The sequence below is a fragment of the Melospiza georgiana genome, chromosome 4 (assembly GCF_028018845.1).
Source record: "Melospiza georgiana isolate bMelGeo1 chromosome 4, bMelGeo1.pri, whole genome shotgun sequence".
Lineage (NCBI taxonomy): Eukaryota > Metazoa > Chordata > Aves > Passeriformes > Passerellidae > Melospiza > Melospiza georgiana.
In genome coordinates, this window is record NC_080433.1 from 21,018,602 (window position 1) to 21,034,531 (window position 15,930).

At 39.8% G+C, this 15,930-nt stretch overlaps 1 protein-coding gene across 1 annotated transcript in view; it reads right to left on the minus strand.

The window, feature by feature from the left end:
• The window catches only part of ITPR2 (inositol 1,4,5-trisphosphate receptor type 2), a 241,951-nt gene that overhangs the window by 122,468 nt on the left and 103,553 nt on the right, over positions 1-15,930 (minus strand). The window contains exons 27-34 of the mRNA XM_058022044.1: positions 15,606-15,695; positions 15,315-15,440; positions 14,098-14,220; positions 12,393-12,593; positions 8,737-8,988; positions 7,164-7,289; positions 2,112-2,240; positions 1,409-1,529 (exon numbers count right to left, since the gene is read on the minus strand). Of these exons, the coding sequence (XP_057878027.1) occupies positions 1,409-1,529; positions 2,112-2,240; positions 7,164-7,289; positions 8,737-8,988; positions 12,393-12,593; positions 14,098-14,220; positions 15,315-15,440; positions 15,606-15,695 (1,168 nt within the window). The remainder of the gene's footprint in view (positions 1-1,408; positions 1,530-2,111; positions 2,241-7,163; positions 7,290-8,736; positions 8,989-12,392; positions 12,594-14,097; positions 14,221-15,314; positions 15,441-15,605; positions 15,696-15,930) is intronic.

Sequence of the window (15,930 nt, forward strand, 5' to 3'; positions counted from 1 at the left end):
CAACCTGAGAACTTTTGTTCTTGTCCTAGCACATGCTCCTTGGGAGAAGAGAAAGCCCAGTGAGAGCCTGACCTGACTCATCCAGCAATCAGCAGAGCTCTGCATTGCTGGAATTTGCTGGGAATTTTTCAGGCTAGAATCAGCTGTGTGCTGTGGGCACATAGCCAAATGGAAAATAAACCCACGCTCAGATGCCTCCAAACAGCCTCATCTTGATGAGATAACACAACGACCTCTCTGAGCTGGAATTTGATTTTAGATGCAGCTCTACAGAAATGAAGACATTGAGCTGTCTACAAGCACACAGAGGGCATGGTTGGTCTCAAACCTACTCACACCTGTCCTATTTCTCCCCCATTCCCCAGACTCCCAAAGGAAGTAATTTATTGATGACTGTTTCCAGAAATGCCAGAGAAGAGCAAGGGGATAAGTGTTAAACACACAAACAAGAATTTGTAGAGTTGGAGCTTTATGTGAGACTGTAGTAGTTATAGCATAAAGGAAATAAAATGTCTTCAACTTCCAAAGTTTGTTTGCCAGATGGATCCCTAATTAAATCATTTGCACAGCAAATAAAACAATTGAAGGTTGCTAAATTTTTAGGTAACTGCTTATTCACATTCACATGGAAAGTTAATGAGATGTTTTGGCTAAAATGCTAAATGATACTTCTGTAAAGCTATTCCAAAAATCTAAATTTATAGTTGATTGTTACAGTGCTGCAGGTGGCTCTGGGACCCTCTCATATTGTTTTATCATTATTTATTAATACTTTTTAATAAATGTATCAACAATAGAATTTAGCCAGTTTCTATGTATCTGCCTCTACTCAGCTTTCATTCCCAGTGAGCAGAAATTTATTCTACAAGCAACCATCACCACTGACTTTTGGAAACTACATTGAATAATCCTTTATTCTGTCAGAATAGAATGGCAGAAGATCTTAAAATCATATTTATAGAAATTTAACTTAATTAACTTTTGCCAGTCTTAGCTATGTTCTGGTGAAGAACTTATTTCTAATGTAGGATAAGAAGTTTTAAAAAAATTATTTTAACAGGGATGCCTTTGCTTATGTTGTGATTTAATACCATAACTTGCTTGATATTAAAAAGTTAAAATCATCAAGAGTTTCAACCATCAAATTAAAATTGATGGCAGAAAGCTCAATCAGCACTCACTTAGCAAGCTCATCCCTCTGCCCTACCAGTTTCACCCTAACAAGCCAATTTGATGGGGCAGGTTTGAATGGATTATAAAAGAAGGAAGAATTTAGCCTCAGAAAGTGGGATTTCTGAAATCACTGCTGACACACCTTCAGGATGGTAGAGTCAAAGTAAAACCTGTTAAACTTCAAGTCTGATCTTTAAACACAAAGAGCAATAATCAAAGTAAAACCTGAACCTACCCACTTCAGCCAAAGTCTTGATACAGGACTCCACTGAGGCTTTCTGTGTTGGGTTTGGCCAGGTACAGTTGTAAATTCTGAAAGCAGACTGCAGCAGCTGAATAAAAACAGGCTGGTGTGTCTGAAAACAAAAACAAACACAGAATTTTACCCTTAAGGATCTCCTCACAGCTGCCCTAGGGTTTGACACAAAGTAAACCAAGGGGATTTTAACTTGTAGACTCAAGTTATGGCTCCATTAAATTTTCTTTGATCTTTAGGTCTGGCAGGAACAGAAATCAATGCTGCACCTCTAAAAAGGCCAAATCATGCAATTTTTCCTTAGATTGCTTCTGATATCAAGCAAATACTGTACACACCACAAGGACAGAGGAGTTTTTCCCATTCTCAGGCGTGTGTCCCTTCTGTCACAGGACACAGCATCTCCCTCACACAAAGATTTTTCTACAAGGATAACCCGTCCAATGAATTCACAAGAGGCAGAACTAACTCTGACCACATTGAGCTGTCTACTGGTTCAAGATGCAAGTGACTAAAATGAAGAATTGTGTGTTTTAAAGAGGGATTAAGCTGGTAGTCAGTGGTGTGAGAAGGGACAGAGAAATCAAAGGAGGATGAAAAGAGACAGCATTCCTATGCAGGTAGCAGAAGGTATCTCATTAATGTTCTGAATAGCTGATTTGTCTGTGTCTCTTCTCCTTACCTGGAGGCTGGTGCTGTTGTCTGAAAATGGTGAATTGAAGAAGCCACTCACAATGCTCATGACAGGCTCAGTGACATATTTCTCCAGAGACGTGTCTGCATGTTTACGATCCGTGGTTGTGTTACAAACCTGCAGGGAAGGAGGAGGCAACAATGAGATTTAGTTCTCTCCCCAATAAGCAAGCTTTGTTATTTTGTATTTATTACAATACATCTGATATTTCTTCTTACAGTAAAAACAAAACATTTTCATATAGTATCTATCAGAGAGAACTATGTTAGAGTTGAAGCTGGATTTATCATAGCTTATCTTTCTTCTTGGAGGTCCACCCTTTTTTTCTGAACTAGTTCTTTCTGGCTGCCTGCCTTTTCTTTCCCACACCATGAAGAAAAGATCCCCCTAAATCAGCACACTGCATGCCACTTACACATTTAGACAGATTCAAGAAGAAAATGGACCTTTCCTCCCATTGCAGGGCTGGTTGGAAGATGCTTCAGAGACAGATGAGACATAAACAACTCAGGTTAGAAAGATTTCATACAACATTTAGCTTCTCTCAACAATTAATCACCACAACTGGGTGGAAAAGGTGAAGCTCATTTGCAAGAAAAATGTTTAAAAGGAGGGAAGGAAGGGAAACAGCACACTCAATAGCAACAGGCTTTAGGATGGTACTGGAAGAGAGGCAGCATTTCTTTGGGAAGCCACATGGGGAAAATACAGAAGCCAAGCTAAAACAATGAAAGAAGGGAATGGATGATACCAGGATAGCTCTGGAGCACAGAAGGATGATTGAATGGTGGGAGGAAGTGGGAAGATTTGTACAAAAGGTTCCTGAAGACTCCCTTTGGTACAACACTTAAAGTTTGTTGCTGCGTAAAGATGTCACACTTAAAGAAAGGGAAAAATTACTGGTGTGGATTACATCCTTCAGTATTTCCTTTATTTCTCTTCAACACTTTTGAACATCTATACAGAGTCATGTTGACTTTGCATGTGTCAGTGTACACAATACTGAAAGGAGTCTACAGAGAGCCAAAAACAATGAGAAAGACAAGACTGGACAAATAAGTAGTACAGACTGTAGTCATACTACCTCTTCAACAGCCTTTGAATAAGCAGCTGTAGTCATGTTTAACAAGAAATGAAGGCAGAGTTGTTTTCTCTTTCACCTACACAAGCCAGAGATGACTGTGATGTTCTAGTGAATCTATGCAAAAGCAGAATTTATTTTGCATACAAAAATTCCAGGGATAGGAGTCATTGCCATGTGTGCATTTAATGCATAACCCCAAACCTGAGTGGCACACACTTACCATTACATCTCTTCAAGGATGGGGAGTCCAGAGAAGCTGATTGAATTGCTTAAGGGAAAAGTTGGTGACAGAATCAGAGAGATAATCCACAGCACCTGAATCTCACACAGGGCAAAGATTCTCTCTAATTACACACTGCCACTGTCATTTCAAGCCAGCAATTTCACCAGGAATGTTTTAAGGAAGTCTACTGACATGACATCCAAAAGCACCTGTGTTCAGGGTGTGCTAGAGCTCAGGGGAACACAGAAGCACCTTGGGTCTAGCACACAAACATCGTCATGCAGCAGGCAGACGAATAACCAAAGATAACTTCAGACCTAGACAAATGAGGCATCTTGAGGAATTTGCTTGTCTACTTATCTAAAATGTGTCAGATAAATCAGTCATGCCTCCACCGAGTGCATTTTTTTATCACCCCAGGAAAGATTTTGGTCAGAGAAGCAACAGTGGCTAAAATGAAACAGCAAACTTATCATCCCTTCTGCTTTGGGAAAAGTGTGACACCACCACCACCCCCAGTCCTTCTGCAGGTAAATGATTCAGTTAATAATCAAAATTTGTTTCATTTTTTTTAAAAAAGAGATCATAGAACTAAAAATCTCTGAAGTTCTTTTGCTTTTAATTAATCTGCATGCCAATTTTGGCTGGAGCCAGTAGCTCTGAGCTCAGCATTTGCAATCCCAATAGGAAGACAGGGAGCTGTGCAGTGCTAGCACAGTGAATGCAGAAATCACCAAAACTAAATTCCAGAACACTTTCAAGCTTTCCCCTTCAGCTGCCTGAAAGGCAGAGCTATATGTGGGAATGCCCCTCTGCTCAAACACTGGTCTGAAAAATTCCCAGCACAGAAGGAATTTGGAAATCCTCTCATTTGTTCTTATCCCTCTGCCCTTTGGGGACTGACAGATCTTCCTCCGTGGAAGAAAAAAACAAAAACCTGAAATGCATGAAATGGAGATGAGGATTGAGAAAGCAGTGTTTAAAAACCCCTTAAGAGGCTTTGGGACCAAAACTCACATGACTAATACTTCAAAAATTCTGCAGAGAAAGCCAGGATGACTTTACAGCTGTCAGATCCTCGGCTCTTGTCTTTAATCCTGCTCAGACTACAGCTGCTGACTTACACAGGCTGGGCCACACACAGGAAAGGGATGCCTTTCCTTCAGCAGCACCCACTTTGCTCAGCACAAGGCTGTAAGTCACACCCAGCAGAAAGTAGGTTGGCAGAAGCTGTAGAAGCAGGGTGCCTTTGAAAGCACGACAGCTTTTGGCAAACCCAGTTTATACACGGATCCGCCTCGTGGCTGCTTTGCAATGTATCATGTTGTTGAAAGGAAAATGACAGCTGGGGACTAAATATTTCCTTCCTCAATCCAGAAACAGATTTTAAAAATCAGTTACTTTTTTTTTTTTTTTAATACATATATCTGAAACAGAAGGAATCCAACCTGAGGATAACACTCTCCGTCTTTCACCTTGGTGCTCTCCAATAACAGACTCAAAGCTCACAACCTCACCCACTGACAGGCATTTGTAGCAGCTAAAAGAAAAGCATTTCCCCTTCCCCCATGCAAAAGCATCCCTTTTAGCTCACTGGAACACAGAGGATCAAAGGGCTCTTTTTCTAAATGCTTTGAAAGCTATTGTAACATCTTTCATGAGGCTGACAGCATTCTAACTGTCCTGATAGCTACAGAACACTGATGTATTTATAACACTTGGGCTCTGTTGGGGCCCCAGAGCACCAAATCTGAACAAATACACTCCATAACCTGGAAAATACAGCTGTCCATGGCTGAAGAGCAGGACAGTCCAGAGCACTTCTGACACACTTACAGGAGAGCAGAATAAACCTGCATTTTGCCAACAGCACCCGCACACAAAATGCAGCATTTCCCCTCTTCACCTCTGAAGACCTGGGGTCTAATTTGTCTCAGGAGAGAGGTGTGTGAAAACAAGCTCAGTGGTCACCAGCATCAGGACAAGCCCCCAGCATTTAGCACAGTGCAGTTTGTCTCCAGGCTCATGAGAGGAAACCTGGACAGAGCCCTCTCTCTACTTGCCTGCTTCTAGCCCAGGGGCAGAGAAAATTTGCCACGTTCAAGGGCTAGGGAGGAGGGAGACTCTGTTTGGAAAGTCAGGGTCAGGACATGTCAGAAAAGGGCAACCCAGAAAGGGAATTAAATAGAAGAAAATACTTCTTGAGATAAAACCAGTAAGGTTAAAAGTCAGAATGCTCCCTCAAGGATGTTTCTCATCTTAATTTTCAACCCAGGTTGTTTTTGCCCAGGAGGGCTTTCACTGTGTAACACAACCACAGAGACAAAGCAGCAAGAAAAGAGGGTTTGTAGAGGACTAATTACTGCTGAAAACAGCTCCCACCATAAAAAGAGAGCACAAACATCCCTGCCCAAACCTGCTCCCATGGAAAAATAAAAGGTTAAAAAAATACACCAAAATAAAACGAAAACAAAACACACACACACACCAAAAGAAAGGAAAGGGGAAAAAAAACCACAAAAGAAAAAAACCCAACCATATAAACCATAGATAACGTTTCTGTTTCACAGAAAAAAAATGAACAGGTCCCAGTAACTATTGTACAGCATAAGTCTTTGTTTTCCTTCTTCTTTTAGCCAAAAATCATTGTATTTTCTCCTAATAGGTCTCACAGGAATTATTTTGTGGCATACTATTACTTTGGGGTGATTTTCAGCAGGACCAAACTGAGATTCTTTACCTTTTCTCTTCATTTCAATGAAATGAAGAATGCAACGAGTGAGAACTTAAGTATTATAAAATGTAATGGACCATGGACTGGGAAAAACCCAAAAAGTCATGGTTCTACTTCTTGAGCAGAGAGAGCAACACCATTGTTTTTCATTAATATTGTAGTTATTTATAATTACAAGAAGCATTAACCTCCTAGAAAAGGATGTGTAGTGAGGCTATAATCATTACATCACACTAGCATCCCCTCATGGCTCTACTACTGTATTTAATCCCTGTGGAAGTCATAAGATTGCTCTTGTTTTCTGCCTTCAAAATCCCTGGGAACAAAGCTTAATTCAACTTGTAACTTAAATTTTAATTCAAAAAGTACTGACACCATGAGGCTCAGTGAGGACCACAGGAAGAGCAGACCTGTGGTACTGACTGTGCCCTGTCCTCTTGCAGCTGTAATTTATATTTGAATTAGTATTCTGAGGGACCACAGCTCTACACCTGCCTTTCACACTGGCAGGGAGAATGCACTGACAGAAGAATGAAAGACAAAAATAGAGACTAAAGAAGGAACATGAGCCAGAGAAGATCTTGATCCCTGATCCTCACTATAACAACAGAATAAAGGAAGATATTACAGATGTGGGATTTTTTTAGTCACCACCCTAATGACATGTAATGCACCTTCCCAAAAGATGTATACAGGCTCTCAACCATGTACACAGTACACACCCCCAGTTTATTTCTTTGTAAGAAAAGAGAAAGGCACAGATTCCAAGATGCCCTTTTAGAAAGAGAAGGCTGCTAGTAATTAGCAGGTTAAATAATGATAAAGATCATAGAATTGACTGTTTGTTAAACAAACAAACCAACTAACCACACTTATCCTATTGTCAACTTTAAATAAAAATAGTTAACAAAATAAAAGTTCACAAAAAAACCCCCGTTACTGCCAGTTCAGTTGTCACCCATGACCAATCCGTAATATTTAACACCTGGTGAAGCTTACCCTTGCCATATCAACAAGGAAGTTCTCAAAAAGTTTCCAGATATGGTTACTGGCATAGATTTCTTTCATTTCCACTTCAGTGTCCACGTAACAGTGGTTAACAAAATTAACATAGGCAATTTTCACCTACAGGAACAGCAAAAACAAAATCACTATGAAATGGAACAGTAAAAACAATTTATGTAATGTTTTCTATCTGCAAAAACACTGAACAATAAAGATGAACCTTCCAGTACTAACAAATATTCATAATCATAATAATGCACTTTTGGTTCTGAAGATTTAGAGAGAAGCTGGGCAACACATGCCTTAATGTGTTTACTGAAAGACCACGGGAAGAAAGATGAAAAGGTTTTGCAAACCTTACTCTAATGACAAAATCCCTAGAAGACAAACCAGTAATGATTCTGGTATTTAACTGATAACTGATAACTGACCAGCAAGGCCTGGCTCCAAAGCCAGAGGCTGTCAGAATGCAGGACACTCCACACTTGCCAGTTGACTGTGGTATGTTGAAGCCTTGTGACAGGCTTGCCAGGTATAAAATAAGAAGTCTTTTGCAGAGCTGGGACTGAAGTCCCTGTATTTCCACAATCCTAATGCAGCACTTGCATTTGGGATCTAAATGGCAGAGAAAGGTTGTGGGGCACTGGGACTGCAGCAATGGCAGCACAAGGCTTAGGAGGAGGACATGCCAGGACTCCTCTCTGGCATGACAAGTCTGCATGTGCACAGCATAAAAATGGATACCCAGTGCCCAAAAATGTATAGATTAAATATAAACATATGCAAATGCACTGAAAATTTCTTAGCACGGTCAAGGGAGATGAGATAGTTCCATATGTTTAATGCAGTAAAGAGAAATTCAGATCAGACCTTTAGGTTTCTTTTGTTTGGGATTTTTTTTCTAATTACCATCTGTTCAAATTAATCTTAAGGGGAACTTTTGGGCAAAGCAAACATATTTCTTTTTAGCAATAAGATCATTTGATCACAGGGGCAATTCTCATGGCATAGAGGGAGTTTTGACTCCTGCAGGCCCTATTTCTGTTGCTTGAGCCCCATTTTCCCACCAGATAATATCACAGCCCTACTTTAGCATGACACATGCAAAACTGTGCTTTCATCTGCAGTGAATAAAAATATTTGCTGGACTGCAACTGAGTTTAATAAAATGAGACTTCACCCAAATTCCCACTGACTTCAGCATGGACAGAATTTTATCTATAATTTCCAAGAAATTCAGTCAATGGCAAAACATTGGCTTAATTCTACATTTAGCTGGGTCTTCAGAGTTTCAGCCACAAGTTAAGAGTGTATTAAACTCTGACAGTGGCTGGACAAACCCAAAAGAAGGTGTCTGAAAAGCTGACAAACAATGCATTAAGGACAAGGAATTTTCTGTGGAATAAATACTGTCTATCCTTTCTCACTTATTCACATTAAGAAGCACCACCCATTTCCAGCCCATTCCCTGTGCAAATATTCAACTTGTCAGTGCATTATAACAACAAAACATTGTCTGCTTTCTAAAAATGCTAAGTCTGCTTGCTCCTGCCACGAGGGATCTTACCTCAGGAATGCAGTCATCATGGGTCACTACCCTGACAATATCATCCAGGGGCAGCAGTGAATTGCACTTGATCTCTGTGTACACGTTCTTGCCCTCGGTGCAGGCGGCCAGCAGCTCCACCAGAGTGATGTGATAGGCCAAGGGGCCGCTCTCGTCGGCTCGGTCCCGCTCCGAACACATCATCTGCAGCAGCACTGGGAAGGATGCTCTGTCGTTGTAGAATATCAGCACATCTTCACCACCGTTTATCAGCTGAGAAAGAGAGCAAAAGGTTCTGAGCACCCTGCACTGCAATCATTTTGGACTCAATGATTTTAAAGGTCTACTCCAACCTAAATGATTCTATGATTTTCTTAATTTCTTATTTTATCTCTAAGTAGCGAAGATTCTCTAGCTAAAACCCAAACAACAAAACAAAATTTACTCTGACGTGGTTTGCCAAGTGAACATGTCAAAACAATACCCAAGGCAAACTTGTGCTCTTATCAACATAAGTGCAAATCTGGAATAACTCACCAAGGAATGCACTAATGCAAGGTGAATTTGAGGTTTAACTTCTGTGTAGCTCTGTCTTTACCTAAGACAGCATGCCATCCTTATTATTCTTACCATGTCAATGTTTGTGTGAAGTTAATTAATTATCTTCACCTCCTGCTAGGAGGCCAGGATGCCTTATTATCCCTGTTTCATAGATGAGCACTTGAGGTGCAGTGAGATTAAATCTTCCACGCTGCCTCACACAAAAAGCCTGTGTGAGGCAGAATTGAACCCAACTTTTCCCCATCCTTGCTCAGTAATGGAAACAAAGGAGATTCTTCCCATCCTGTGCAAATTTGGCAGGTGGGTCATGACTTTGTCAGTGTCATGTCAGCACTTTCATTTAGCGGAAAACTGGTGTATGTGATAAATGTTTGATTCTGCTACAGGGGCTCTGCTCATCTCAGGAGGATCCAGAGCGGCGCTGGATGCGGCAGCCCCATCTCAGCACATCTCACTGAAGAGCTCTACCCCTGTTTGGAATCCTGTCTCCATCACTGTCCTTTGAAGCACAATCCACTCTCAGTGTGGGTGAAATAAGCTCCCACAAACCCCTCCTAGTACAGAACACACCCTGGCAGCTCAAAAATCACACCTATTTTGTAAGTTAGACACTTCACCTATTCCAGTCCATATGTGACATGAAATCCCAGCTTATTCAATTCAAGGGTAGTCATAAAGGTTGCTGGGGCTGCTGAGAAATGGGAAAGCAGCAAGAACAGGAATTAAAATTAGTCTCCCAGAATGAAAAGTCAAGAAACATTTCATTACACTTTCCAGGGTTTCAACACTTCAAATTTTGAATTCACAGCATTTCTGTTTGTGCTTTCCTGGTTTCTTGCTTATTTTTACCGTGACATTTGGCTGGAGCGAATTGTGAATTCAGTCTCTCCTGCAATTCCTATTTCTCATTTATCTTTGGGTTTCTACAGTATTTCTATAACCATGACTTTTCAGACATTTTCTAGACAATCCACAGTACAGAAAAAAATTAATTTAAAGGGATGAGAGCTTAGGACAAAACAACCCAGCAACATTTTCTGCTATTAAAGTATATTTTCAGCAAGTTTAGAATTCTATGGTAATATAATGAAGGCTGTCCAGTATTGGAGCAGCCGATGATACTGAGCAAAATATTACTCCAGAATACTACAGGTAATAGAAAACTCTGCTGCCACATTGATCTGGCCCAAAGTAAATTCTGTTTTCCCTTCTGTAATAGTGTTTGCACTGACAGGCAGGGTTCTTCCAGGAACCTCAAAGCCTGCTTGTAATGAGAAAAAGTGCCCCAAGGAACCTTTCACATTGGTAAACATCATTGCAGACTTGGAGACCAAGGAGATGAGAACAAGGCAATCAGCCAGATTGGGGGAGTCCAATAGATTTTATGACAGCATTCTCTTGCCATGGTGCTCCTTCATCTGCATGCACTTTCTAGAACATGTAAATATGAAGATTATCCCTCACTCCCAGTAAACGGGAATAAGCTACAATGTACTTCCTGTGGGTGAAAGAAAACACAGGAGGAGCTGAGGCAAGCTGTACAGTCATATTCTATCTTGTCTTGTGGTAAATTGTTTATGTGCCCCATCTGGAGGCACAGGAAAAGCTACAGCACTTGTTTAAGGTCACAAAGTACATCTCAGTTGTCTACAGAGAAACTGTCCCAACTCGGTGGCAAGTTCCAACCATTTGTTCCCTTGAGAGTGGATTGCCACTCAAGTACCATTCAAGTTTCACAATAAGCATCCTATTCTAAGAAGTCATAATTACTTACCTGTAATTTCCTACTTTTTGAAAAACAGATCATTATCTTACCCTATTTCATCAAAACAGGGTTGCTTCCTCCCCCCAGGAAATTCCTGCAGGACTTATGATATGAATGCTGTATCCAAGTTCATTTCTACTTTCGTCATGGAGTCAGCTCAAAAATGTAAAATGACAGTTTATCTTTGCGCTGCTACAGGTCAATAGCAAAATATACTGAAATTGAGAAAAATCTGAAAAGTTTGTTTGATGATAAAAAAAATCTCTGCAAGAGCTTTTGGTGGAAGCAGAAAAATCTAAAACCACAAAGGCACAAGAAGTGTTTGAATTATGTAAATCAAAGGCTTGTAATTGATATTGCATGTTAAAATACTTCAGTCAAATTGAAAAGGTTGAGGTGAATTTCATTAAAGGTTATCCATGTAGGCAGAAGTTTTATTTTCTTAATTAGAAGTTTTTCCTCTTGTTGCTGTGGAATAAAATTTCAGTGGGATTTCGTTTTGTTCATACCACAATAAACTAAAGCTTATCTCTGATTTCTTTGTGAAGATGCCTCTTAAAAAAACCAAACCAAGCCAAAAAAAAAAGCACTTTGTAAAGCAAATAAAAATGTTCCTTGGACTCTAATCCAACCATGACTTTTCACCATATTCAACTTTACCCACTCACTAATCTCAAGGAACTGTTAACAAAATTACAGTTAAATGCACAAGTGTCTGCAAGTTGAAGACTTCATTTATCATGCTCACAATAGATCAAATCCTAATTGCAGAGAAAGTCAATTACGTATTTTCCTAGGAAATTTATTGGCATAAAGATTTTTCCACAAACCACTTGGTTGAATTTACCGGATCCAGCTAGTTAAAGCTAAAGCAGCTCTACTGACCCTCACAGAAATGCTATGAAATAAAATAAAACAAAACAAGAAAAGCAGAAACTAGGATTTAGAACTGCTATCTGTAAAAAAAAAAGTCTACAACACTATTTAGACAAATCCATAGAGGTAAGAGCCTCTTGTATGGCAAACCCATGCCCCAAGAGTGGGTAAAAGTGATCCTAAATTACATTACAGGAAAATGAAGGTTTATGTAACTCTCAGATTTCCATGCTACATCATCTACAAATAGACATCTCTGTATCACCATGCTAACACTCATGTTTTCTTTCTAGTAGTTATACAGATGGCCTTACAAAATTAGATCAAACTCCCGAAAACGTCTGCTAAAATATTCATTATTTGTGACGCCGCTTAAAATTCTAAAGCGAGGATGCCATTATATCTCATTGGTATCAAGAGCAGGAAAAACAGCCTCAAAATACTCAAGTGATTAACATGTGAAGCCTTTGCTTACCTCTGTCATTACCATGTCCTGGCACTTCTTCACGTATTTGCCATCTGCTTTCACGATGGTCTGCAGGAATCGCAGGTACTCCACGTGCCGGCCGTGGGTCTCGATGCAGTGCACAAAGTGCTGCACCACCCTCTCGCTGATCTCGTTGCACAGGAGGTAATTATTCATGAAGATGTGCCTCATGGTCTCAGCTTCCAGGAGCTGAACAGATCAAAAACAGCCTCATGAGCACAGCAGATCTGCTTTGAGACTGAGAGAGGCACGGGATTCTCAACTAGAGGAAGGCTCACTGCTAAAGAGAAACTGGAGAAATCCTTTTCAGTGATATCAGGGTCCAGCTTTCAGTTTTGAGGGGATTTCTCCACACTTCCCTATGAGTACAAACAGTCCTAAAATGGGCATAAACCAAACCTGTGTCCATGTGGAAGGTGAACACACAAACACACACACACTACACTGCTAGAGCACTCTGCAGGGGCTTTGGAATATGAGACACCTGAGACCACCCTGGCCCCACTCACCATCAAACTTTGCAATGAGGCCACCAGATGAGATGATGAGCTGCTCTGGCTCTCTCTGGGGCTCACACAGGAGGCATTTCCAGCAGGCAAATCCCTGCACATTCAGCCTGATGGTTTCAAAGAATAATGTCTCTTTCCACACTAACTCCAAAAGAAGCCTAGGGCTGTGTATCCATGAGTAGCATGGAACAGGAGGAACAGATCTGGAGCAAGAAGGGATTCTGCTGAGGACACAGCACCCAAACTTTGTGCATTCTTGGGGCTTTTGTTCTAGGTTGGTCCTTTGGACTAAAGGCTCCCGAGGGTCAGGTGTGCTCCTAAAGTATACATGTCTGTTTAGTGTATCTGATAGTAATCCACATCCATTGCTCCACAATGTGCACAAAAGCACAGTAACTGGGAAGGACGATCAGGAAATCAGCTTCAAAAGAACAGCAATACAAGTGCAAGGTGGCTCCACACTTTGCACACAAGTTAAGTGTCAGCGTTGGATGTGATGGAATCCAGGCTCTGGTTCCCACTGGGGTCAGCTCAGAGCTGCTCACTAATGTCACAAAGGAGAATAAATAAAAAACAATGGAACAAATGTTCCTAAAGTGCACAGGCCAGGGTCTGCAATCCTCATACTCACAATTCCTTCTAATAAAAGCATGTTTTGCTCGTCACTGAGCAAGTGTCATTCTATATGAATATGTCTGTAAACACACACACAAATAGATACAAAGGGATTGTGACAAAAAGGTGTATTGTAAAGACAATGATTTAATAGAAGGTCAGACTTTATATTAGTTGAATCAAATGAGAGAATCATCAACAAAAATGTGTGAGTCTGATTCTGTTATTACACAAGGTTTATGATAGCAGGCACAGTATCTTCTACCTTGACTTTACAGTCCATCAGTGAGTGAGTCAGGATGAATAAAATCAGAGTCAAGTTCAAGACAAGGATGTGACACATATTCACAGATCCTTCCAGTAAACCCCACAGGTTCCTTGGTTTTTGTTTTCCACTTTTAAAATGGCAAGATTAAAGCCAATAACATAAAAAGCAACATTAAGGGAAATGAGAGAGGAGAGGGGAGGGGAGGCATAATTTAGTGAAATTATTTATTTAGCACTGGAATGTTTCAGCAAACCCAAATTTAATTCCAATTATCATATTCTATTTCAAATTAAATACTTACCCCTGGAGTTAAGAACAAGTTGAGATTTTTGTGGAGGAGAACTTGATTCTGAGGATTTCCTCGGCAGAAATTCTGAAGGAAAGTGTGGGCTAGATTCATAACTTCATTCATCTTTTCATCACTCTGCAGGAAGTAAGGACAAACAAAATCAGCTGGTTATACCTAAACATACTTGTTAAAACCACACAACATCAATTCAGCCAGGAATAAAAAAATTCTCCCGAGCCTTTATAGGGCAGGAATTCTCCCTCTGGCAAAAGTAACGAAAGCAGTTTCCTTCAGAGTCCATTAGTAGCTGTACCTTACTCTGAATCAAACCATAGGGAACCATAGGTAGGAGCATAAAATCAAAGTAGGATTTCTTCTTGTGTGGCTATAATTTCCTAGTTTTAAAAATTGCTAATGTGCTTGATTTAAAAAAAAGCAAAACAAACCAAAAATGTAGCTCTGCATTAGTTTTAAGCTTTGGCAAACATTTGGTTTTTCTATAACTACATCCAGAAACAGATGTATGTGTGCATGTGTTCATACACATACTCCCACACAAACATATCTCTAATTTCATCCCCATTTTATATTCCTCTCCTGTAGTATCCTAAGTATGATTTGATGAAACACCTGTATGGACAAGCACTGTTTTACTGATGACAGCTGAACCAGTGTCTGTAATATAACATGCCGGAAAACACAGCCCAGCAAAGGTTTTACCTCCTCTCAGTGATTCCTAGAAGATTTAGAAAGATGTGCTCTTTCAAAGCCTATCTAGTTCATTAATTTGTATGCTTAATTCCATCAAATCAGTACCAAATAACTATATCTTGTGAAAAACAAAAACAAAAAAAACCCCAAACCAAACATGTGGAACTAGGTTAGAGAAGTCCACCATAATAACAAAGAAGTTATTTCAGATTTGATCTGTGAAAGCTTTTGGTCTGAGGGTTTGCCTACTTCAGGAATGGGTACAGGAATGACAGCACTGTGACATCTATGTACCCAAGGCAGTAAATATTAAATGTTAAATAAAACTGTGCAGGCAGCTGTATTTAAACTGAGCCCAAACTCACTATTCTGAAGGTAGAAAATGACATCATAATTTCATGTTTGTACCACAGCTGACAATTCAGATTTTAAAAAATATTTCCATTGATTCTTGGCCCTATCAAGGCCTTTCCCTTCCTTGAGTTTGTGTTCTCTACCACTAAAATTAGGAAAATAACCTTTTCATAGGGGATCTGCAGAAGGTCCAAGACCACCAAGTGGGCGCCCATATTTTTCAGTAAACGCTGCTGTTGATTCCGGCATTTTTTATTCTGAACACAAAGTTTGCTGAGTCGAATCAAAATCTATAAATTAAAAAACAACAAACCAAACAAATAAATAAGCATGTAACCAAGAAAAGAAATCAGTCATGTCACACAAAACCAAACAAGACAATTAATTTCAAAATAATTACTAAATCTACTAATCAAACAGGTATGTCAAGCAAGTTTTTTGGCAGATATACTAACCTCTTTAACAATATTGTAGTTATTGCTTTTAATGCTGTCTATCTGGGGTTTTTTGGTCCCATCCTGTATCGGGCTCAAAATGTTTGATTCCTGTAATAAAGAATACATGACAAGTGGAAATTTATTGCAATTTCCTCAACAGGAATTAATTGTATTTAATAGCAGCAAGTGACAAAGTATTACAGCAGCTCATAAGGGATTGATATAACACAGATAATAAAGAAAGAATAATTTGTTCTTTATCCAGTGAGTGACAAGATTTAAATCCAAGTCCTTTCTCTGATTCAAATTTCCAATGTAATTTGGAGCAATTACTCCATGTCTT